This window comes from Heterocephalus glaber, unplaced genomic scaffold (genome assembly GCF_053883595.1).
Source record: "Heterocephalus glaber isolate CG9 unplaced genomic scaffold, H.glaber_assembly_v1.0 deba00001444, whole genome shotgun sequence".
Taxonomy (NCBI): Eukaryota; Metazoa; Chordata; class Mammalia; order Rodentia; family Bathyergidae; genus Heterocephalus; species Heterocephalus glaber.
The window spans coordinates 12,998,597-13,025,761 of NW_028258297.1; the positions used below are offsets into that span (position 1 = coordinate 12,998,597).

Here is a 27,165-nt window from a genome sequence, read left to right on the forward strand (position 1 = left end):
GATTTAATACTTCTACATTAGAAAGTGATTAAGGTGCACACACTAGGCACTGTAGTTTAAGCAGCATTACCATGGAATATAGAAAGTGCTTTGGGGGCTGAGAGGTCTGAATTCAGTGTGGTGCTGGCTACCTGTCAGCTGTGATTGAGTGCTGTTCCCGGGTGGCTGTGCGTATTTGAGTATGTCAAATGTCTCCCATGCTTAGGGAATAACTTTTCCATTCACTTTTTTTTTTTTTTGGTAACGGGTATCGAACTCGGGTCCTTGCGCTTGTAGGGCAGGAGGCGGAACCACTGAGCTAAATCCCCAGCCCTCCACTCACTTTTTGAAATAAAAAAAGAGGCATATTAGTTCCTACTTAGGTGAAGCAGCTACTGCAGGAGCAATAGTTAATTAAGGATAATAATTAGCATTACATTTAAGAAATATGTAGTTTGGGGTCACTGATATGTAGATCCATTCTCTTTGGCGTCTTTGAAAGGAAATAAAATTAATATTTTAAGATACAAAATGCATAAAAAATAAATTTACAACTGCCCAATGAATCCTGAAAATTTATTTGGGAGAATATCAGATATTGATCTTTTGCTTTACAGCTCATGATAATAATCAGAAAATATACATTTTGAAATGAAAGTCAAAATAAAATAATTACATATAATACATATTATAGATCTTTCCTTTGTACATAAGCAAAGCACTACTAAAAGCATACTTATGGCCCACAATTAGTGAATGTGGTAATTTTCTGTTTAAAGCTGCAGCAACTCAAATCCTCCTAGGGTGAATGAAGAAAGACACTGAGAAATTCATTTAGGGCTACTACCATGTCTGGCTGTAAATCTATATTTTTCATCTTTCCCCTCCCCTCATATATATGCATATACTTTATTGCCTTTATATTTCTGCTGGTTTATTATAATTATATACTAAATAGTTATTTGCATTTATTTGGTTTCCAAAAATATATAAAATGCATTGGAAAGAGCTCCTGCAGCTTTCAGCAGTCACTGTCCTGGCAACAAAAGCTTGACTGGGAAATGTAAAGCAGCAAGACTGAATAAATAGTGATTATTGTGACTTTTTGATACAGCTGACAGCCTTCACTTGGAACTCAAAAACACTGTAGCAAACAGCATAACCATGCAACTTAAAAAACTGACAGAATATAAAAGTAATACTTATGAGCTAAATATAGACTAATACAATTTAAGGTAGAAGAGAGGAACACAGCCGTCATTATATACATATAAATTAAGGCCCAGTTTCTCAAAGGCAATGTACAACAATACCTGCTCATGTTCCCACACCCTTTTCAGGTCTAAAATCAAGTTTTTGCCTTTTTCAAATTATTTCCTCCATCTATTACAGTCCTAACTTGGAAAGGGGTTCACAGAAATGGCTTCAAATGAAGTTATTTCCTGTGAAGACCATTTTGCTCTTATTCACAAAGAAAGCTGTCTTTTAACGCAGAAGTGTATTTTGTTTTTATTGTGGAAGCAAGGGCTCACTTACTCTTCTCATACATTGCTATAATTCACATATCATACCACAAATTCTATTATATATTTTATAGTATTATATATATTCTTTACTCCATCACTCTTATTTTAGCTCTTGTTTATGACTAATTTCAACTATAGGAATTGATGGGAATTAAGAGGGTAACTTCTATTGATAAAATTGAAGCCTCACATATAAAAATTATTCTGTGCATTAAGACAAAAAGAAATGGAAACAAACCAAAATATGTTATAAAGGAAAAAAAAACAACAAGGTAATCATCTCTGAGGATGATGATCCTCAAAAGTTCAAACAGACCAATGTTATTTCAGATTATTCCTTGTTAAAAAAGGGAACAAAACTAGTTTTAGTATATATAATATTGTAGAAAATTGCTGATTAAAAAAAACCACACAAATTTGTAATTTATTATTTAGAAGCTGAATATTCCCCCCATTGCAAAATTTTGTATTTGGTATTTTTGTATACTAGTGCCCGCTCCCCCCTCCAAAATGTATCCAAAGATGTAGACTTAATCCAACTTATTTGTATTCACAATAGGTAAAAATGATCACAAAGAGACTAAAATATTTTAAGATGTTCCTATGGAAATGAATTTTTCTATTTTGGAAACAGATTTAAAAAATATTCTTGGCTATGTGCTTCGAAAAGTAATATAATTGATTAAAAAGTACAGCTGCTCAATGTATTCATTAATTCACATTAATATATTCTTTCCATCTAGGAAGTAGTATTTCTATGTGTAATTAGGTCCATGAAGATTATTCGCCAGCTTGAAAATCCTGTGAAGTTGTCAGAGGGGTGAACTGTCAGACTGCTGGAGAACCCTGACTACAAGTTGATGGAGTGTTACCTGTTTTTCTTTAAAGTTATTATGTAAATTTTGATAATAAGTTATAATAAGTAATGATACTGACACTGTGTTTTTCATGGTACACCAAGGCATCTTTGTAGTTAATCACAAAGTTTAACATACCTATAGTTCAGCACTTTCATTTAAATAAAATACAATTTATAAAATGGTTTTCTTTGTAAATGAAGTCTCAATTTCTCTGAACAACAACAAAATCACTCAGTATAGGATGGGATGCTTTAGCAATAAGGCATATATTGGGCATACATAAATCATTACTATCACAAAAGGTACAAATTATTTTGATTTTTAAATATCCTAATTTTAAATATATGTAGATATGAAATAACTGTTATAAATTGACAGCAAATGTGCACAGGCTGTGGTTATGTAGGCAAGAATCATTTAATATTTCTCAAGTATCTGGAAAATAGTATAATGGCAAGATCAATTTGATAATTCCAGGAATACAAAGAAAATATTTTCAGTGGAGGTCTATTATGTACCTGGACTAGAGAAGGTAGCACTGCATTGCTTTCAGTTCTCTAGAAGCTTCTACATATTTTCATAGCCATTCTTAAAGTTTCTCATAGGAAACCTAAGCAGCCATTATCAGCATTCATTAAACCAAAAATAAGTCAAATATGCTGAAACATCCAAAGTTGCCTTCATGCATAAAACATATCTCTTTATCGCTACCATAGCATTACTACATTAATCCACTTTTATTTTGTTGCATGTAAATAATACAAAGAATATCTTTTCTTCAGAATGATAAACTACCTCAAATTTCAAAGTGTTAATTACATAGTACGAAATTTGTTGAGAGGGAATGTAAAACTGGCTATGAGGTGTCTGACAGTATCCGTCTAAATATTACTTGTGAATCTTAGTTAAGTTACCACTCACGGGAGAGGTGTTGATTCATTTTGGTTTTATAAATAAAACAACACATGTACAAATGGAGATTAATATCCTATAAAAGTCAAACCTAAAAAGGAAAACATACTCTGAATTTAATTTCCTCAGTAAAAATGTATCTAACTCCAATCTCTTCTCCCTCTAGGTGACTGGAAAAAGCACAATAGTCCATAAAAGCATAAATTATGTGCAAGGAATAAATTACCAATGAGTGTGTATACCAACAGACCATACTTATTAAATGGGTTATTTTAAAATATAGCCCCTAAGATGAATATAATCATTATGTACTGCAAACAAGTATGAATAAAAATTTAAAGAATAGCATTGGTATATCATTGGCATCCCAAAGTATACCAATCTGATCCTCAATAGCTATAATTTATGTATCACATTAATTCTGAGGATTCATGGCAATAAATGCTAAGGCAGGGCTTAAACAAATCATATAGTGTAACAGAAAACCCTATGCCCATTTGGACAGATACTCAGCAATTATAGTTTTGTTCAACAGTATATGAAAGACTGAAAACCTTTTATATGAACAATTTAAGTCATGAAAAGTATTTGTTATGTGGTCACTCATATATTTGAAAATACTGTAAAGAAAGATTAAATTCCACATTAAAAAGAAATCTCAATTATTGTATCTAAGAAAGCAATGGCTAGGACAGGTTCATAAATGAAATGCAGTGGGTTCTTCTGGAATTAGTGTGGGTAGTGGAGCACCTCACACTTGTTCAGTGGTAAATTAGCAATGCATGGTTGGAGTCTGGCAATGTGCACACTAAGTCATGATCGCACAATATGTAACATAATTAAGTCACAGGATAAGTAGTAACAAAAAATATTAAAACATCAACATTCACACAATAATCAATTACATGGAATAAATTAAACTAAGCCAGTCACATAATTCTCTTTACTCTTAATTCATGGTTTATTATGTACACACATAGTATAATACTTTCCTAATGATCTCAAAATGCTACAAATAAAAATGAAGGCTTTGCATTACAGCTGCTGGACAAAAATATCAATACTGTTGATGTGTGGAAACAGTTTCTTTGTTCTTTAGCATCAGTGCACAGGGTATGGCTCCAAGTGGTATATAATTTAGGAGAGAAAAAAAAGATATGGTGGCTTGTGAAATATATCCTCTGTCATTGGCACAAATCGAAGAAACAACGTTACTGTCCTTAGTAACTTTATTGGATCTCTCCCCTCAAGATAGATAATGTTATACATATATGCCTTCAGGATTAAAACCAGATGAGATAGGGTTCTGTAGAATACGAAGATTACTGGGGAGCTGCCGAGATGAACCAGGTCGCTTCAGGGACCCGGACTGGAATGGTGCCTCTACACAGGAAACAGACAGCCATTAACCAAGAGCACTTAGCAACCTGAAAATTAGAGTATTTCCTGTCCTACAGAACCTGCAATGACTGTGGGCCCTGGGGTGGGGAGGAGAAGGCTAAGACCATCTCAAATGGGAGTCTACTAGACAAACCAGTATTTGGTGATATGAACAGTGAGTACTATGTTTAACAGGTAAGCATTTTGCTTCTTTTGGTTGTTTAGGCCACATGTATTTACAGATTTATAATTGCCTTTTAAATAGCAACACAAATTAATAACAAAGACTTTTAAAGGAATAAGAGAAGCAGGGGTATAAGGAACTGAAAATCTAAAATTTAAAATTAATAAATATAACTCATACACTTGCAGAAAAAGTTTTATAAAGATGCATATTAAAATGAATGAAATAAAATTTGGTGATTACTTGATCACTTAAATAAATAAATAACGTAAATTATAATTAGTAATAAATATATAATAATGAATAAATACTGTTTTTCCTCAGAAATAGGAATTAGGCTGAATTTTTAAAAAGTAGTCCACTTAAAAGTTAGCTATGAATGGCAGGATAATACTTTAACTGAATACAAGCAATTTATTCAAAGTTCACTAGCGAGGAGAAAGGGAAAAAGCATTCTTATCAGCACCTTACCCCTTTCTATGTCTGCCTGAGAAGCCTCTATTTCAATGGGGTCTGCTGGCAGGACAGTGACTTTTGTTCCTGTTTGCTGGATAAATTGCTGGAGATTGACTTGCCGCAGCTCTTTGGTCAACTGCTCCAGTTCTTGTTCTTTGTCCTAGATGGAAATTATTACTATTACTTTTTGACTTGAGGATTCACTGTTGGCCAGTTAAGATATCCTTGCCAAAGTCCTTCCATGGCAGGGGTTGGGTGCTTTCATAAGGCCACATTTAACCAACCTGGTTCATTTGGATATAATGGGTGAAAGAGGTCACTGTTACTCTGGAATGGGCCCCAAACCAAGCAAATGGAAGACAACAGTTTTTCAGTCTTTTTTTTTTTTGCAGTACTGAACCAAAGCCTTTACACTGAGGTGCATGCGCACCACTTTTTTTTTTTTTTTTTGAGGCAGGGTCTCATTAAGTTCCTATGTTGCCCAGGTGGGTTCAAACTTGTGGTCCTCCTGCCTCAGTCACCTAGAATACTAGAAATACAGGTGAGTGCCATCGTGCTCAGCTATCTGTTTTCACAGTACATGTGCTGCTTCCTTTGGAACATCAATATGCATTCATACAAAATAAGCACATGTCTATAAACTTTCACCAAAGAGGAGAGGGAGAGAGAGAGAAAGAGAGAGAGAGAGAGAGAGAGAGAGAGAGAGAGAGAGAGAGAGAGAGAGAGAGAGAGAGAGAGAGAGAGAGAGAAAATAAATAAATAAATACTGGTTTCTACTTGTCCCAGTGTGTTACAGCAGCCTTGTTGAGCAGATCACAAACATTCCTATTAACCACTTCATAACCAACTGCAGATTCACAGTAATTTGGTCCATAAGACTTAAGAGTTCTTAGTTTTTATAAGCTGTTTCAGTTTTCATAAGCTCCATTGTTAAGATTTATCTTATAGCATGAAGAAAGCAAGATTCCTGCAAGATTTTTAGTCTGAGGCTCTTATCCTTGACTAAGAGTAGGAAAACTACAAAGCCCTGGAGAAGGAGCTCAAGGTTTAGACAGCTGGGAAGCTCCAAAAGCAAGGAGCCATCCTGTTATTTAAATGGCTTGTTGTCACTTTCTTTCCTCTCTCTACTGCACTATAGGAAAGGCACATGGCCCCACCTAGGCAGGTGTGTTTGAAGGATTAGGGTCAGGGAAAACACACTAAAAGTGTGCTTACTTTGAGTGAAGGGGTTACTTAGTGATATGTCAGTCATTTGATTATTAGACACGTTTTAATGGGTAGCAGGATTTACTAGCAATGATTATTGTAAGTTAGTGTTTAATGTAAATAACAGCAAAGGCAACATGACTTCCAGTGCATCCCTTTTTAAATGTCAAAATGAAACCCAATAGTAAAATACTGACAATTCAGAGACTAATAACTTTCTGGTGTATGAAAAATTCCTGATTTTCAAAATTTTAGTGGTGGTTTTACCATTCACCTTACCTCTCACTACAGTGAGTAAGAGAGAAAGAAACTCATAGCAGTTCTTGATGGCATGTCAGCTTTCTCTGTGTGCTGTTTTTGTTTGCACCACAGCAGATTCTCCAATCTCATTGTGCACAGGTATGACCGGGGATCTCCTTAGGATACAGACTCTAACAAGTGTGCCTAAGGCCACCTGCCCTGGACTGCACTTTGAGTAACAAGCTTCTCACCAGCTCAGTCCAACAGGGCATCCTGCTGTGATGGAAACATTTGGCATCTGTGCTCTCCAATACACATGCTACTGAGACCCTGAATTGTGGCTGTGACTAAACAGAGAATTTTAAAATTATCTAATACTTTAAACTAATTTAATAGCCATGTTATAATCAATTGTGTCTCTTTTTTGCCTCATTATTTATTTGCCTCATTATTGCCTCATTATTAAAACCTTATACATCTTCACAACTCCTAGATCACAATCACAGTATCTTTAAGAACAGATATCAAAAAAAAATGAGTGATCAGGGTCTAAGTGGTGAAATATCTACGGGAGAGGGGAGATTGGAGAAGATTCTTTGTGCCCCTCTCCACAGGAAAACAAAGGAGGGCACTACAGAGAGGAAAGGAGGGAAGAGACCTAAATCGTGGGGAAGAAACAGGATGGTAACAATGAAGTAGAGATAGATATGCAATCAACTAGCCACATACTCCTTGGTTGATCAGTCTGTGATAATCTCATTTGGCTTCAATTTCCCGATCTCTAAAAGGAGGTCAGATACCGTATCTTATTATTAGTGAACATTACAGCTCTGAGACCGTATTCTCCTCCATCCAGTTGGCCAATGCCACAAGTGGCACAGAAAAAGCCTCTTGCACAGAGGAAAGACGAGTGTAGTGTTAGCTCCTGTCTTGTTCTGCTCTCCTGTGTAAGCTCTAACATCACACGAATTCCATGAGACTTTTACACTTATCTAGGTTTCTAATTCTTTCAGTACAGAGAAATTAAAGCCTTTAAGAATAAGAGACACAATATGAAATAAAATTCCAAGAGTACATTAATTCTTTTAAATAGATGAAACACCCTGTTTATAAAAATGCTCTTACCTGTAACCTCTTGGTGGCCTGCCCAAGTGATCTTTCCACGGCTTTAATGCCATTTTCCAGCCTCAGGCTCTGCTGGCCTTGAACGTCGATTTCCCCCTTGACCTTCCTGATCTTTCCTTTAACCTCTTCCTCATTGACTTGTGCCTCCTGAACTTCCCGCTGCAGTTTTTCTGCTTCCAGGCTACTTTCCATGGTCTGGATTTGTGCCAGATAGTCTTTTAATTTGCTTTCACATTCTGTGATTTTCTGTCTTATTTCTTGAAGTTGATCCTTCAGCTGCTTTTCATTTTCTTGTTCAATCTGTAATTCATTTTCCCAAAATTCCTCCTCCTCAATTTCTACATCATTTCTTTTGATCTTTTGCTCCAGGCGGACGATTTCTTCTTCAATGTTAGAATTATATTTTTGCTCCCAAAATCGTATTTCTATTTCATTAGACTCCAACTGCTTCTCAATGGATTGAAGCTTCTCTGTCTGCAAATGGATCAGTTTCTTCAACTCATCTGCTGTGGTTTTGCAGTTATTCAACATCTTTTGCTTAAATTCAGTTTCTTTGCCTTTTCCAAAAATGTCTATTAGCCCTTTGGCACCTCCTGTGAAGGTCAATGATTTCCTCTTGGGTTCTCTCCTTTTGATTGACTTGTCCACCTGAGGCCTCAGCTTGGCTAAGGGGGGCAGACTCTGCCTGTATAAAGTTCTTTCAGGGATCCGAGCCACACTATCTGAAGTGGGCCGCTCACTGAGAGATGGCCCCGTTCGACGAAGAATGAGCTGTACATCGCTGGCATACTGCCCCCATTTGTTTAAGGAGATGATAGGATTTTCATGAGGTGCTAAGTGTCTTTCAGTATCTCTCCATTTTTCTATAAGGGTGTACCTTCCAGTTCGACCTAGGCAAAAAAGATAATAAAATATCAGAATGGAATATGTAATAGTTAAATAATGCAACAAATGATACCATTTAATAATTGCTTTTTTTTCCAATGGTACCAGTTATTGAACCTAGAGCCTTTGCACAGAGCTACTTCCCCAGCTCTTTTAAATTTTAAGACAGAGTCTTGCTAATTTGCCAAGTTACCCAGGCTGGGCTTGAGCTTGCAATCTTCCTGCCTCAGCCTTCCAGAGTGCTAAGACTGACAACATATGCATTTGTAATTAGTATCACAAAGTCAAATTTTAGAGTCTGGTCCACTTTTTTCTTTAACACCTTCACTGGAAGATATTGAACCTCTCAAGAATGAAACATAGGATGTGAACTGTATATACACAGTAGGGCCCTGGGAGGTTGGAGGCCCTACTTCTGAATGGAGACACAGAGCCAATGGAGAACTTGCCACTCAAAACAGCTGCTGGTCTCTTCCCCATCTCCCTAAGGGTGTGGTCAACCCACAGCTCACAATGCTGGGGCCTTCCTGCACCCCTGTGGCCAACAAAGATCATAATGCTTCAGATTAGCTCCATGCAAAATGCGGAGCCGGAAAAGGAGGCCCTGGTCAGTTCTGATAGTACGAGTTTCAAAGATTATTCTAAGAGAAAAAAAACTCTCAAAGGTAAAATATAAATTTATTACTAAAACCAAAACAGGCTAAAATTATATTTAAATTTAAGAATATACTGAATCTATTAAGTAAGGAATTTAAATAAAAGTTTCAGAAGACAATTTAATGTTATAAACTTGAACAGAATACCTAAATATTTTCACTTAAGGTGGGTGGTTATTTTCATTTTGCTAAAAGTATACATAAGTAGTTAATATTATTACAAAGAAGAAAATCTGACTGTCATGTAGCAGTTTTATTGGCATACACAGCTACTGACTTATCTTCCCTGCCTCCTTTTTCAATCTTCATGAGCTTCTGAAACAATAGCAGTACTGTATTTTCATGATTACTGCATCACTAAACAGGTATCTAGATGTATATACATGAACCTTCAAGTATATAATTCAGAGCAGCATATAAAGAATGATTATGCTGTAAACATGTAGGTATATTCTCCTTTAAGAAACCTGAATCTTGGGTGTGGATGAAATGTTGGGGCTTTGGAGGCAAACAATAGTGGGGTTTTCACCCAGGGTAAATTACCAGATAAGCAGCAAAACTTTATTTCTAAAATGCTTTATAGATTTTAAGCATCAGCTATACTAAGCAACTATCACACTGCAGACATTGAATATGTGGGAGCTATTATTACCTTAAAACATTGTTATCTACATAACAAAAGGGATGACCAGAGACCTCCTTTCAATAGTGATGAGTTATGACAAATCTGACTTAAAAGAAAATTCTTATGCAATTTCCAACTATGTGATGAGCTGGGCAGAGTAGAAAGGACAAGGTTCGGGGGTCAGAAGGCTGTGTTCAAATCTAACTCTGCTATCTATTTACATGCTTGAACAAATTACTAAATTTTCTTCAGCCCCAGTCTCTTTGTCTGTTGTGAGTATTCTTTCTATACTTGACAAGGTTGTTCTGAGACTCAAGTGAGAATGTAGAGTATAAAAATGTTTTGTAAGATTGAGAAGTGTATATAAATATATTATCATCAAAACACTCAGCCAAATAAGGAGAATGAAAAAGAAAGCCTTAGCACATTGGACTGGAATGCAGTGTTTCTAATGGTTTTCAGGTTAAAAATTACTGTAATTGTCCCATGTAAAACTACTGATACATTTGCAAAGTTAAAACTGTCCCATGTGTAGTAAGTGCTTCGAAGACTGCAGCACTTTTTGTTCCTGGCTCTCCTGCCCATCCATTACTGTAGGCACCTTACCCCTTTACTTTGGACCTCTGTGCCCCATCAGTGACATGAAGGTCAGATCAGATGGGAAGAGATTCCTCCAATTCCATCACGCCAATAATGCATTATGAAAAGAAAACTGAATCATCACATTACACAAGCTAGATTAAAAATCCTGAAGACATTAGTTTAGATGCAGTTATGTTTAAAGCTAACTTTTCCCATGCTTAATGGTATTGCCACCCGCTGAGAATATCTTAGTAGAAAACTATTAGAATTGCTTTTATTACTGCTGTTTCCTTTAGGTTACATAATACACATTTTGCACTACTGGCAAAAAGAAAATATGCCATCCAGCCACATAAAACATTTAAAAAAGTAAATCAATGTATAGATTTGATTTTATTATAAGAATTGAGTTTTAAATATTTTATATAAGAATTAAATGCCATAATCGTTTTTAATATCCGTAGTTGCCAAGGCCACACAGATTCTTTCATTAGGTAGATTCTGATTCCTCCTGCACAACTTATTTGAGTGCATTTTATTAAATGGCTATGTTTAGCTCCACCTTGAATACTATCTTGGTGTAGCCTTAATACTAATAAAGAGGAATACCTCCCTCTCCATTGTCTGTCTCTCTGTCTGCATTTGTAGTTTAAATTTCGCCTATCATGGACTGTGTGACACTGTCAAATAAGTGTTACTAAATTAAGCTATGGTAAATAAGACACTGATTTTACTTATAAATAGCTGAACCTATTGAGACTAATCCCAAGAATCATTAACTTCATACAGTGACTAAAATCATACAGAGAACCATGGAATTTTACTAGAAGACTCACAGATCAAAAGGAAATGGGATAAAATATTACTTTCACTTAACTTTAAAAAAATCACTATGAAGTAATATGAAAAATTTGAAAATATATACCAAAACTCAAATATTCAAATATAGGTCACTCTAAAACTTATACCCTTATTTCAACCATTTAAAAATTACAATGATTTTTACAATTGCTTTCAGAGTCATAACACAAAATCCTGACCTAAAAGTTACATCTTGTTATGAGATGTGGTAGAGTCTAACCTTCCTTTTAAGTTTTAGTTTTAACTGACATTTGATTTGATTTTTTCCTTTAGTATCAAGTCTCTCCCATCCTGAAGATGAACACTGTATATTATTTAAATCAACAAGACAGCTGGCACAAATCTCTTATGAATTTAATGCTAATATCCTCAAGTTTCTGGACATATTAGAAATGTCACTTAACATCTGACTTTAAAAAAAAATCTATGTTGAATAAGCTATCCAGTAACACTGAATTTTTCCAATAACAGATGCTTTGCTCCTTGATGAGAATTTTATAAAATCCATTGCACACTTCAGAATTCTCATGCAGAGTCTAGTGCACATATCTAGTACTTTCCATAATGACTTACAATTCTTACAATTAGTGTTGATCTCTGTAAGAGAACTTATACTGTGTCATTTTATGGTCTGTAAAATACTTTTGATGCATGTATCTATGTACATAGCTAAATATATACATATATATATTCATAGACATAATTTTAATTGGTTCCCTAAGTTAACCGATACAGATATGATTATCCTTATCAGTGAAGAAATAAAAGCTTAAATAATTTTAACATTTCCTGATGATATACAGATATTATACAAATTTATCAATGGATTTTTCAATATACTACTTAAGTCTTGGTGAAATTAAGATAACTCTTACTATAAAGTATCTTTCCTGACAGTGATATAATACATTATATCTGAGTAGCAGCTAATTGTGCATTCAACCCATAGTTAAATCATTCATGGTACATTTTTCCAGTGTTGAGACTATTTAATCACAGAAGAGTATATGAAGGGTATAATCTATTTTTTAAAGTTTACCCAGAGATACATTAAAAATATTGCTTACAGTATTAAGTACAACTTATAAGATGCTGCTGATTTGCACTTAGCTCCTGTACCAGACCTGAAAGACCAAATCAAAATGGTGTCACTCACGCTAAAGTTCTACATCACCAAGTCAAAGCTGTTAATATGATCCTCTTAGACATGAGGAAAAGAGAGATAATAGCTAAACCTCCAAATAAGGCAGGTCTAGCAAGCAGGGTAAGGACATCCTTGCTGCTTTAACCCTTACAAAGAAAGTAACTCTGAAATGATCAACCTGCATTTATTACTTCTACTTTCTTTGCACCTCCCCCAATAAAACCAACTCTCTCTGTTTAGTCTACTAGAATACTCATTCCACTTTACTGAATGAGTTGCTACTCAATTCTAGACTTGCAAATAAAGTTAATTAAAGTCCTAAAACTATGCTGTAACTTTGCCTTTGATAGTAGTTAGTTCTAGGAAGTAGGATCATGAGTGATTCTTTTACTCTCTTTTTATTTTTCTAAATTTCAAAATAGCCTATAATGAATAATATTACTTCATAAACATATATAAAATAGATCATTCTGTTAAATTCTAACATTGATAACTTACATGTGAAATTAGGAGTTATATAGCTAAAATTATTTTTATATTTTAAAGGATCACATGACCTTAGAAGTGGATGGAATATCAGGTGGTCACCCTATTTATAGAAAAAAACCTTAAAAATTCATTCATTTATTCACAAATAGGTACTAATTACTGTGATATCATAAGAGATATATTTGGCCTTTGTCCACAGTTTCTGATAAAGAGCTCTGAAATCGCCTGGAATTTTCTGAATACTAGGGGTGATAAGAGCATTTTTTTTTCAGTTTTTTTTTCATAAGAACCCCTTTCTACCCTATCCTAGTTTATGCCAATGAGCTGGCTCTTGGTGGACTTTAGATAGCTTCAGGATGGGGCCTGGTTGCCAGAGGAACTGACCAAGTAATAGAGAGTTGGAACTTTCTGTCCCTTTTCAACGAGGGGAGAGAGGTTGAAGACTCAATTAATCATCAACGGTCAATGAGTTAATCGATCATATCTACATAATGGAATCTCTGTTAAACCCTGAAACAATGAAGTTCAGAGAGCTGCTGGGTTGGTGAACGCACCAAGGTGCCAGAAGGTTGGGAGAATGGAGGCTCCGCACAAGCCCCTCTGTAACCTCCGGCCCCACTGCTTGTCCTCTGCATCTCTTCCATTTGGCTGTTCCTAAATTGGATCCTTTACTATCACTAGTTTATTATAATAGACTGGTAATAATAATAATAAGTAAATCCCTTTCCTGGGTTTTATGAGTCATTTTAGCAGATTACTGAACCTCAGGAAGGGTTTATGGGAGCCCCAATTTATAAATGGCCAGTTAGAAATATGGGTGGCTCTGGCACCTGAAGCAGGGGCAGTCTTGTGAGCCTTCCTCTGATGCTAACTCCAGGTGGACAATTTCAGGACTGTACTAAACTGCGGCACTCCCAGCTAGTGGCAGAAATGTTGTGAAGAGAAAGCTCATATACTTTTTAAGCACTGGGAAAAAGCAATACCATAACAGTGGCAGGTGACAGACAATACACAAATAAATAAAGTCCATTATCCAACAGCTTTAAAATCACATGTCCAGAAGATTTTAGATTTTAAAAAGGTAGCATGGTGCTGTACTTCAGGTTTTATAAAAAATATTCTGAAATTTCTAAAGTACATAATAACATTCATAATGTATGGGATAAATATATTTAAAACAGCCTTAGGTCAAATGAGGTCAATTTTTACCATTAAATGAGTTCAAACCATGACAGATATTGCTAACAAATAAATACAATAAACTTCACACTTTCAGAATTTTTAAGATTTCATAACATGGATAAGGGATAGCAACCTATATGTAATATATCAGGAAGGGTAGAGGCTATGAAGAAAAACATAGTGCTTGAGACAGACAGTGTGTGTGTGCAAGTGTGTGTGTGTGTGTGAACACAGTGGTCAGAGAGGGACTTTGTAATAAACTACATTTGAGCAGAGATCTAAGGGAACAAATCATAAAGATAATCTGGGTGCTGAGTATTCTCAACAGAAAAAAATAGATGCAAAGACTGGGGCAGGAATATGCTTGGTATGTTAAGAGGACACTATGAAAGAGTGGTATGAGATGAGATTAATAAGAGTAAGTGGGGATTCATTTATGGCTAGAAAGATCATTGTATGGACTTTGGAATTTTCTGAGTATGTCAGGAAACCATTAAAGCGTTGTGAGCAGGGAGTGAAAGGATACAGCATACTTTAAAGGAATAACTTGAAAAGAAATCTGTTGAGAATAGGGTAGAGGATGATAAAGTTGAAGTGGTACACTTATCCCGGGAATTCTGTGCACAAAATGTGATTACCATATGGACAGACACAGAGTATAGCACTACTCAACTACTCTGACTTTTGTAAAAACTATTTTTTTAGCACTGTGCATGGCTTGATTTTCAAATACAACAGAAAAATGTAGGTTTGAAAACTGATAGTTTACAAAGAAAAAAGCCAAGCAGTAAATTTTCAAATAAATTATTGAAATAAATTATGTGAGGCTCTTACAAGGCACAGATACTAAGTAAGTTGGTAGAAAAGAATATGGAATAAAATTAAATACCTTAATTTCCCCCTTTAATAATTAAACTCAGGTCTACAAATATAATATTAGTCTCAAATGCAAGGAAATTTCATTGGCTATGAGAGCCTAGTATTTTTATCATTGTTTTACTGTATCAGAATGTTATAGTATATAGGGAAAAATGAAAAGATATCATTATTAAAAGAAAGAATTTGACAATGCCCTAGGCCAAGATAAAGACTAACAGTCACACCTGCTGTGACATAGGCAGCAGAGTCACCTCTATCAAATGCCTAGGTGCACTGGCAACAGAGTGACTCGTTTCGATCTTGATCTAGCTTGACATGCTTCCAACACAAACTAGCAAGACATAAAACAAAATAAAGAGCTCAGAGACAAAGAAGTATGGAGCACCTAGCATGATGCTGGACAGTTTCCTCTCAATTCATATTTGCTATAAATAATGGAAGATGTACACAGAAACTATAATCCATTACTCATTTCACTGATAGGTATTTACACCCTCATTATGTTCCAAAAGTATTTAACATAACTAATAAGTATACACAAACTATGATAAAAACAAACAAAATAAATGAGAAATAGTGAAACCGGTGAGAATGATAAGACCCACAAGCCAGGGGATGTGGCCAGTAAACATGCACATGACAAATTCCTTTTCCCTGTACAGTACAACTTAAGAAGTGTATGTTATCTTTCTAATGAAGAACCATGTTATTTAATTTGCTGTATTGTCTTTTCTAAAAATATTGAGAAATTGACAATAAATAGTTTTCCTTATGAGGGGTTCTAAGAACTAAGAATCTATATTCTGGATTAATAAAACATCTACAGTTCCAGAAATCACTGTCTAGGATAAACATCTGGCAAGAAGACAGTACTGACTCTAGCTAGCTTCAAGGTCAATAAAATCTGGGAGGGAAGCAGATCGGAGAACAAACATCACAGATTTTTCTAAACATGGGCAAATGGTAATAAGCAAAAGTGTGCCTTGTCTGTGAGATTATGGAACCAAATGAACAAAACCCACTAGAGACCTATATTTAAACTGCATGTGCGCACACACTCACACACAAACACCCCCAAAAAGAATCATAAATTACTTTTATCTCAGACACCCTCAGAGTTCACTTACCTATAGCTTGGGCCAAGGCTATTACGACCTCCTGGCAAGTTGTGACTTCGGTGACCCCACAAACGATCCTCTGGACTCCATCCACCCATACTTTAAGTTCCATGGTGCACTGGCCAGTCAGCCAAAGGCCCTGAGGGAAGTCATCAGGATGTCAGGTCATGTCTCTGGTTTTGGGGACACAGAGAAGGCAGGGTCTGTAGTCAGCTAAAAAGAGGAAAATATCACTTATAATAAAGGAAACCAACATTTATTACAGAGTATCATCATCTAAAATATTATATGAAACAAAACAAGTTTTAATGTATCATAATCCCACTATCATTAGAGTCCACATGCCTACTTTATTTTTCTCCAATACTTGGAATGAACCCAGGGATTTTGTACTGAGCTAGATCCCTAGCTTTTTATTTTTTATTTTGAGACAGGGTCTTGCTAAGTCACTAAGTTGCCCAGGCTGGGTTCAAATTTGCTGTTCTCCTGTCTCAGCCTCCCAGAGTGCTAGCATTACAGGTGTGCACCTGGCTACACTCCTACTCACTTTACAGAACTGACTGCAGCAGTCATGACAATGCTTCATATTACAACTACTTTCATAATAATTTTAATTATGTTATGATCCATTGGGTTAAACACTCTTATGGCTCAAGGCCTACTACTCAGTGTATATGCTCTTTTTCTGTCTCTTTTTTGTGCACTCTTTCATTAGGGTAGTTCTGATGTTAAAAAAAGAAAAAAAATTTCCTGTCATTTTAGGAATCTTAAAATAACAGAACCATTTCCATAGCCTTGCCTGCACTGAATATTAAGTCTTTGCATCCCTCTTCCAGAGGATCCCCAGCCCCTCCACAGGATGGAGTGTATGGGCCTCACACGGAAATGCCCACACCAAGCACTGCATGGAGACAGGTGTGTACATGTTGAAGGAAATGAATTTCTTTGAAGGCTGACAATTTACCTATAGATGAAATGCTTTTTTCTTTCTCAATTAGTACAGTCTGTTAATTTTATTAAGTCAGAAGAGTTATTCAAACGATATAAACCATAACCTTTAGTTGTACTTGCTGTCTTTGCCAACTGCTTTATCTGCCAAGCAGATTTTTCAGATGCCAAGTAGGAAACTTTACGTTCTCATCTAGTCACATCAAAGGCCTTGGTTTCATCTATTGATCTGAATGTTACTATCTTGCTAACAATCAATTATGCACAGTTCTTTTTCTGTGGGTTTTAAAAACCTCAACTCTTCCCGTGTTAAGTCAATAATTAATCTTGGATTTATTTTGTTTGCCCATTGTTTTGTGCTCTCCTCCTTTGTTTTAAAAAAAAAGAATGTTAAAAGTTTGCAAGATGCAATAAATATTGATTTAACTAAGAGAACATTTGGATTTAAGGTTTGTAATACCACTGGTGTTTCAGGATTAATAACTAATACAAAAAGTTTGCCTAATACTAAAAATTTTTCTTCTACCGCAAATAGTAGCTTGCCTCTTATATGTTGTCTTAAAGGATTTAAGACAGTTCTGGGCTGCTGGTCACCTAGGTGGATGAGCTGGAATACATATGAAGTGAAAAAGAAAGACCAAATTACTTTTAGAAAGTACAAAAACAAGGTACAAAACCTACATTTTGTCATCCTGAAAACAAGAAAGGGCTATTAATCTGAATATTATTTTCCCTACATATACAGGTGTGTGTCTCTGTGATATGTATGAACAGTATATATATCAAACAGACATACACAGGCAGAGGGAGGGAGGGAGGAAGGGAGGAAGGGAGGAAGGCAGGAAGGAAGGGAGGGAGGGAGAGGGAGAGAGGGGGAGAGAGGGAGGGAGAGAGGGGGAGGGGGAGGGAGAGGGAGAGGGAGAGAGAGAGAGAGAGAGAGAGAGAGAGAGATCTTGCCAAAGACCAGCTGATTCCCATATCTGTGTTGCAAGTTATGAGGCCCTATAGATGTTAATATGTTAATGGTCCTGGGGAAAAAGGGTTCCAATGTCAAAGAAATGTAGGAAACCTAATAAAGTTAAACAAGTTCCTTTGCAGCTATACTTCTGAGCCTTCAATTGGCTGCTCTGCAGTCTAAATTTCAAATAAGTGTTGCACATGCAGCTGTCCCCCAATCTAGGGAACATTTAAGGAAAGAAACAGGAGTTCTGACTTGCAAGACTTGTTTCCTTATCTGCTAGGCACCCTATTTACTAAAAAGAGAACATGTAGTATTTTTTCTTGGGATAAAAATCAGGTATAAAAATGGTTAGATATTACCAAATTGCTTTATTAAATTAAAAATGTGAATTAAAGTCTATTTAATATCTAGTCTCTTATTTTTCATTAAAAAATCTTACACTTGAGAAACCTACCAAAAAGGCTATAGATCTCATTACCCCCCACCAAAGAAACCTGTTATTTAAAAGAAAATCAGGGACTCATATTTTAAAAGTAGTAGAACATGTGATCTATCCATTTAACACATTTTTAAGTGCACAGTGCTGTTAACTACAGGCACAATGCTATAGAACAGATCTCTAGAACTCATGCACCTTGTGTAACTGAAACTTTACATGCCATAAACACCAAGTGCCCATTTCCCTTCTGCCTCCAGCCCCTGCCAAATATCATTTTATTCTCTCTATTGCTATGAATTTGACTATTCTAGCTCATCTATATGCTATAGACCTATTTAGTCTTTAGTATATATACTACCACATATTTTTCTATCTGAAGTATCATTATTTCATGCTGAACTTTTTAGCCATTAAGTGAATACAAATGAACATAAAACACACACACATCTGTTAAATATTACAAAGTAATCTTATACAAAAGCACTGAACACAAATAAAAACTGCTTCATAATATAAATGTGTGAAATAATTAAATTCTTGATTAGGACTTCCCACTATGGGTCATTACATAGAGAAGACCAGTGTCTACTTTTTTTTTTTTTTTTGGTACCGGGGATCAAACTTGGGTCCTTGCACTTTCAAGGCAAGTGGCAGAACCACTGAGCTAAATTCCCGCCTTGCATTTTTGTTTTGTGTCTTTTACAGATGGAACCTAAGGAGGATAGGAAAAGCTTTCAGGAAGCAGATCAACAGACCTGCCTGGCCCAAGCCTTATTTCTAGAAGAGGCACCATTTCTGGAGAAGACAGCTTCTGTTGGACTTTGGACTGCATTGACAATTATTCCAAGATTCTCCAAAAACCAGTGTTAACTCATGAGAAGAACCCACATCCCTATCTTCCCAGCAGAAGCCCCTGGTACTCGTCTGTAGGAGCTGCAACCATAATTTTCCTTCATACCTTCCCTCCCCAGCCCAGTTCCTACAGCTCTGCACCCCACCCTAGAACTCAGATGGAGGGAATATGGAAGTCCTCCTACACTGTAGGTGAGTGTGGTGGATTGCTCATCACTGGGACAGAGGACTCTGGAAGCAAAGGATGTGGGCATTCCAGTTGGAATTTGGAATAAACTTTCCCATGGAAACAGTGATGCAGACAGTATAAGGGTCTCCTGTAAAGGTATTAATATGGCTCAGTTATTGTTATCCTTATGAAGTTTCTATATTTTAGTAATCTTTGTTCAGTAACATGCTACCAGGGAACAAGTGTTCTTTAGCTAAGCATTTATCACTGTAAAAGCAGAATGGAGCTAAGCACCTGCATTTGTGGAGACACTCCCATGAGATCGGTGCTTCAGTAAGGAATTCCGTTATTTGCAGGTGCCATATTGGTGAATTTGCCTGCTTACTAAAATTTATTTGTAATCTCAGAAATCAGTACTGGGGTTTTCATGGTTATTCAAGGATATGTTCAGAACAATGAAAAGTCTGAGCTGTCTGAGTCATGTTCCAGCTGAGGCTGACCTGGGGGCTACTCTTCCTTTTCGTTTTTAGCTCTCATACTGTCAGCAAGTGCCCTTTTATCTGTCTGTTTACTGCCATGTTCTTTTGCACTTTTTGTTGGTGATTTCACAGTTTAGAATGGTCCCTAGACATAGTGCTGAAGTGCTGTTTGTGTTTCTCCAGCAAGAAGGCTAAGATGTGGCTGATGCTAGATAAGCTTCCTTCAAGCATGTGTTACGTTGCCAGCTGTGAGTTTAATGTCAATGAATCTAAAATCTACATTAGATAAAATGTCTTTAAACAGAAAAACAAGTAACATAAAGTTATGTATTAATTGGTTTACAAAAACGTTGTAACCAGAGGCTCAAAGGAAACTATATTTTCTGTAGGAAAAATGGTTCAATATTCTCTAATTGAGTATTCCTGATGACTTTATAGAACATAAATCCTGTGAATAATGACAAGTGACTGTGTATTTTAAAAGACTATAATCTTCTTTGTGTTGGCAGCTATAAAGCCATTACTGGGACACTAGAAGCAAGCACACAGGTAGCTTAGGACCAATTTTAATACTCTAGGAGATAACAGTGCACAGCAAGATAAGGATGCTGATATCGCACAGCAGAGAAACTGGCTAGACTTTGTTAAACTTACCAATTGGGAAGGGTTGAGGAAAAGGGCTACAATGCTGTAAAATATCCTGCTGAACTACAGGATGCAAACTACCGCCTTTTGAAAAATATGTCTCTGTATAAAATGAGAGACATATGCTGCCCTTTTAATGCATCTTGAGGCACCTAGAAGTAGTGAAGGATACACAGTTTAAAGTTTTGTTAGGGCCAATGTAGAACAGGTGAAAAAATGTAATAGTCTTGTATTTCTCTTTCTCCATATGAAAAGTCTTCAATGTAACTATTAATCCAACTTTTCTAAAGAAGGGTCCTATATTTTCTTTTAGATATGCTTAAATCATGAGATTTCTTCTTTGATGGCATGTTTTTAAAATTTGCAAGTCTAACTAATCTGTGTATATTAATTATTCAATCAAATAAACCCATGTTCTTTTTTTTACTGTTCATCATCCTCAGATGACAACACTCAAATACATCCACTGATTTATCATTGTCAAAATATTACATGCCCATGCCCAAGTGACTATTCTGCAATGACAGCAATTGCCATAATTGGGATCCGTGTTTACTGTTAATCCAGGCACCATGTACTGAATCTCATTTATCCCTCACAATTCACTGAGCTAGACATTAATCCCTTTTTAAAGAGGAGAAAAGTGACTCTCAAAGAGCTAAACTAACTTTTTAAGGTCACAAATCTAGTAATTTGGATACACATTTGAAATTTAGTTGAATAAAGAAATTAAAGAACAGATAAGCCCAGCCTTCTCCATAAGGATTCAAGTACCCCAATATATGCTTTTATTATTATTACTCGGAGGTGGCAGAGACTGGACTCAGGGCCTTTCCACTGAGCTGCATCCCCAGTCCTTTTTGCTGGCATGACTGGGATCTACCACCACTCTGGACTCAAACAGGTGCTTTTAAAATGTCCAAAACTACCCTAAGAAGTTGAACCTATAATTTCTTGGAAATTTGTTTCTATCAATTAACAATATGTACAAACTTGCCATTCTAGAAGAAACAAAAGAAGCAAACCAACTACACACCATGCTAATACACTAAAGTTTAAATTACAATAAACATATGTCAGAATGACTGTCTGATGATCACATTTGTTTTTCAGGACCAATAAACTATCTTCTAGTTTGGGAAAATTATATTCAGGTTTATTTCTAAAGTCCTAAATAAGATGTTTGAACATAGATGATTATTTAACCTCCTGCCTTAAACAAAAAAGCAAAGCTTCTTAGAGAGTTCTTACAGTTTTTGTGAGTTCAAACCATTTGAATCTACTCTGTTAAATAATCCTTTTCCAATGCAATGTTGATTAGTGGAAACAGCGTGTTTTGTCTTTTTAAAATGTACAGTGCAGGGTTTGTGGCATGTGTGTGAATTAAAAAATCTTTTCTGTGTGTAGGGATAAAAATTCTAACTTTTAAAAATTTTACACTTTTATACAGAAGGAAAAATCAACAACAATGAGAATTTTTGGAAACACTGACAATAGCATCTAAAATAAAATCATTTTAGGTTATTATATCATGCAGTGAAGAACAGTCAACAACCTCACAAATTTTAAACAGACATTAGAAAAAAATAAGTCATATTTTAAAATTTCAATTATGTATAAAATATGCTAAAATATAAATTTATTTTCATAAGAATAAGGATCTATTGACCTTTTTTCCCTTAAAACAATGTTTAAATGAACAAAACTTTAGTTTTCTGTTTAGCATCATTTTTTTAGTGCTAAAAAAATTCTTAACCTTCAGTTAAGTTTATTTCAAAGCTCATCTCCAGACAGATTACCAACGATTCTATTTTCCTAAACCATGTATAATGTTAAACGCATATCTATGACTTGGAAATACAGTCTTCTCCACACCTAGAGGTGTTAAAAACACTCATGGAACAGTATTAAAAACCTTTTGGGAGCACAGTAGTTTGCACATCAAATAAAGGATGGCACTTATTCCTAAATTAACAATTTGGGTCAATTTTGACCTGTCAAAGTTCTAAGTAGAAATACAGATTTTATGTAATAGTTGTAATTCAAGAAAAACCAAAATCTTTATAATTTAGAAAAGAGATGTTTCCAATAATCAAGGTTAAGTCTCAAAAATAAATTTTGCTTCAAAATAACTTCTCTTACTAGTCTAACACACTGACAGCACTAAAAGTTACTTGTTCCCTATTCCTTCCAAGTTATTTTTGTAAAATCATTCTAATAGCCCAAGGAAACACAAAAACATGTTCATTACACTGAATTCCTTTGGCTTCTAGCTGACAGAAGAGCAAGCACTTTGCTTGGGATTTTAAGCTTGGCACATCATACCTTGAAAAGGGTGATGGGAGAAAAAGGCACACAGAGAGCTCAGGGCAGTAGGTGGTGTGAGACAATGGTCAAATCATAGGTGAGTGGTCATGAAAGTGATAGAAACAAACTAAGACCAACACAGAAAAACATGCAATTCAGCCTAGCTCAAAGCCTCCAGTAGCCCTCAAAGCCCCCAGTGGAAGCAATTTGTGATGGTTTCAATCTCCCTGGCAGAGGTAATCCTGTGTCAACTCTAACTCAAATGCCACCCTCAAGTGTTACTATTCTCAGGACATGCATTCTTAATTTTTTTCCCTTCCTCTCTTCTATTCCAGCCTTGCTATATCTTCTTCTCAAGTTGCAAGCCTATCAGCAAAACCCCAAAATACATTTGGCTGTCTGCTGAAATGATAAGGTAGCTATGGACTCCTCATGCTTAGAAGTGTCAGAGAAGGGTGGGCACATGATGGTACCTTGTCTAGTCATGTAAAGGTCATTGCATTAGTCTGTTTGTATGACTACAATGAAACACTGGAGGCAGAGCTCACTCTTCAAAGGAAAGAGTTTTATTTAGCTCAGTTTTATAGCTTCATAGTCAAAGACTGGGGGGCCCCATTGGTCTGGCCTCCATTAAGGGCCTAGTTGTGGATGGCAGCACATCATGGCGGGAGCACAAGAGAGAGGAAGTAATCACATCTCAAATCAGGAAGCAAGAGTACTGTGTTGGACCAGGCTCAGGCTTTCATAACTACCCTCTTGCCAGAACTAGCCAGGGTCCTCCCTTCTGAGGACAGGAGTCCAACTAATTAAGGACCTCCCACGGGCCTCACCACCTCTATATCAAGTCTATATCACCTCCTAATGCAGCCACCCTGGAACCAACTTTCTAACACAGCAACTTCGGGAGGACACTCGACCCACATCTTAACCATAGCAGTCACTCATTTCAAAAAGTTCACTGAAACAAAGTGGAGAGGGTATCTTGCCTTTCAGTTAGCATTAGTATCAACAGGGTCACATGAACAGGGGTTTACAGAGCCCATCTTTGGAATAATATTAATTTAGACAGTTCAGAAAACTGAAGTTAAATGATTAAAATTTACATGTACTGAAGGACAGGGTTCAGTACAGATGTTAAAGAAGCTGTTTCTGCAAAGTTATTACTGATATCAGAATGTTAGCATAAAAAATTACATGTGTTCTGATTTTGCTAATTTTCTTATGTTTATGGAAGGTGAAATAATATGGGATGACCTTAGAATTTGACTCTACTAGCAAAAAATTTCTTAACTAATATAAAAATAACACACCACTGGGTTCTATTTTTTGCTTCAGTGTTGTAAAAATGAAACATAAAAATCTATCTGTTTTGCAGTTACACTTCTTTTAGGTCCCAGTCTATTTTGTGGGCCTCCAGAGATAGCTTGAGGCATGTGACTAGTGCCAAGTTCTGCGATGGTTTAACTTTACTAGCTGTTTCAGAACTGTGATTAGAGTACCGTACACACCCCAAAGTCCTACGGTGAAAAATGCTGCTCTAGTGCCAATTAAATCATGCTTCCTAGTATGTGTGCTACTACAACATGGCTCTTGTTCACTGATCATTAGGAAACCAGCAGTGAGTATACTTCTACTGAAAAAAATTATCAAAAACTTGGTGATATTTAAAAGGTAGATTTAATCACAAGTATATTTGTGATATTTCTCCTTGAGCAGGTATACGTTAGTACTGTACCTTCATTGAAGAACCAGATAATCAAATGGTAATGTTTGTGTTTACTGAATCTATCCACCATGAAAACAGTAAATAGCTAACACTTATGGAACTTGAGGTGAGAGATGCAATGTTTGCTGTCACAATTACATACCATCTTTTCAATACTCATCTGTAGCTCTATGTGCCATGAATTATTATTAAACAAAAGAGGAAAATGAGGCACAGAGAAGCTAGACACTCACCCAGGATCACCTAGCCAGCAGGTGGCAGATCCAAATCCGAATAAACTCATAACCGCTAAAAAGTGACTTGTATTTATAAAAGTTATTAGTAAAACTTACAAAGACATTAGTAATCATTAATCCTGGCTCAAGAGAGAAAGTAATCAAGTAGAGGTGACCGCTGTAGCTATAAACCCAACACTATTAAGCTGAATGATATATTTTAGTACGATTATTACTACAAAACTGAGAAGCACGGAGCTCACTTCAATAATCAAATCAGACTTAGAGAATAAATGACCCCTGAGGTTTCTGATAAAAACAGCTCCTTTCAAGTCCCCTATGTTAGCAAAGCAGTAGCAGATCTACACTTGGAGTTAAAATGTTATCTGATCCCTGGAGTCTTTGTCCTGTCCATAAGCTGTATGCCAAAGGCAGAATCATTCTTCTTGTTCACATCTGAACAGACATGGGTCACTTCATTAGTGATGGCAAATTATGTTCACTATTTTACAGTCATCATTTACATATAATAATTTAATTCTTGACCTTAATATTTAAAATAAATTATTTATCACTTTGCAATGAAATCTACCAGTTTACTTAGTAGAGAATAAAAAGACATTTATTTTTCATCCATGTAGCAAAGATGACTATGGACTTCTTGTTCATAAGTATAGAATCTATCGATTCGGACAAGCAAACCCATTTTTAAAAAAATTAATTTTATTGGTACATTTTATTGGTACATTTTAGGTATAAAATTCATTTACATTTATCATTGGGTGTTTGTACCTGTACATGATATATCTTGGTTCTTATTTTTTTCCCCCCATTACCTGTGCGCCCTTCACCCAGCAGACCCATTTTTATATTATAATAAGATAAATGTGAAAACTTTCAACAGACAATATTTATCCTTAAGATAGTGTTAACTTCAAAAATCCAAACTTCATATGCCAATATATTTTTCTTTAGAGGGGTTTATTTCTAAGCTATATTAGTACATAAATATTTCAAAGACAAAACAAAATAATTCTGTGAGGAAATAGTAATAAAACAAATATACATAACTGAAGAAACTATGAGCCCGAGACTGCTGGGTCAAAGCTGTTGCTAGACTATACAACTACCAGGTTACACTTTAAGACTTAATTAATATAGTATACACAGCAGAATAGTTTAAATGTTCCTTAAATTTATTCAGTTGAGAAAGAACTAAATGCCTCAATAGCATGAAAGCCAGAAATTAGACTTGGCAAAACTAACCACTCATGATCCCTAGGAATCTTTGTTAAGTTGGAACTATTTCAGTTCACTGACACACTTTTAAAAAGCATCCATTGGAACAGTTTGTAAAAGAAGTAAGTTTTCCTTTAATCTTTAAGAGTCAAGAATAATTTTGCTTATCCTTTATGTTTTCTGAGGAAAATTTAAGTCATTAAATAGGAGAGTCTAATTGTTTGCTGCTCTGCAATTAGGAGAGTCTGGGGCTTCCAAACTACACAATGTTACATTGACTTACGGGGATTCACTATTACTAGAGAAAACAGATGCTAAGTTTGAGATATGCACTGTGAAATCTGAGGTCAAGGAATCTGACACTGTTAATATCATCGGTGTCGCTGACTAAAGTGGTACTCTAACTGACAACAGCCTATTTATAGATTGAGCTAGGTCTAATTCCTGCCTTGACTGAAACTACAGTACCAAGTGAAGATGGATGTGCCTTGTCAGTGAGCAGTCAGACTGAATGAAGAAAGCACACACCTAACCTAGAGCTCATGAACAATATGAATTGCTCAACTGTAAGGTATGGCTCCTGATTCAACTAAGTGTTTAAAACCCCAATATACTTTCCAAGTTAAAATGCTTGTACAAAGGGGGAAACCTATAGACTTCTCTGTTTAAGTATATACATTTCCATTTCGTTAGTATATCCACAGTAATTTAGGATTTTACCAAGTCCTACATTTTCAAGTAGAGGGCAAAGCTCAAGCTCTGGCAAAGTTGCCTGCAGGAGAAATATCACCCAGTGGAATGAAATGGGTTAAGAAATGTGTCCAAAGCTTATGCTGCCAGCCAACAAAATCTCTATCCTGCTTCAGTGAGTTGCAAAACAGAAGGCACAAGGAGCA

General features: G+C 35.8%; 1 protein-coding gene across 3 annotated transcripts in view; it reads right to left on the bottom strand.

Moving 5' to 3' along the window:
* Positions 1-540: 540 nt before the first annotated feature.
* Positions 541-27,165, bottom strand: part of Rassf8 (Ras association domain family member 8) — a 119,041-nt gene continuing 92,416 nt past the window's right edge. For all 3 annotated transcript variants that reach the window (XM_004845741.4, XM_087213983.1, XM_021259073.2), the window contains 4 exons: positions 16,299-16,502; positions 7,869-8,758; positions 5,313-5,457; positions 541-4,660 (listed from right to left, as the gene is read on the bottom strand). In XM_004845741.4, coding sequence (XP_004845798.1) covers positions 4,539-4,660; positions 5,313-5,457; positions 7,869-8,758; positions 16,299-16,401 — 1,260 coding nt within the window. In that variant the 5' untranslated portion in view covers positions 16,402-16,502 and the 3' untranslated portion in view covers positions 541-4,538. The remainder of the gene's footprint in view (positions 4,661-5,312; positions 5,458-7,868; positions 8,759-16,298; positions 16,503-27,165) is intronic.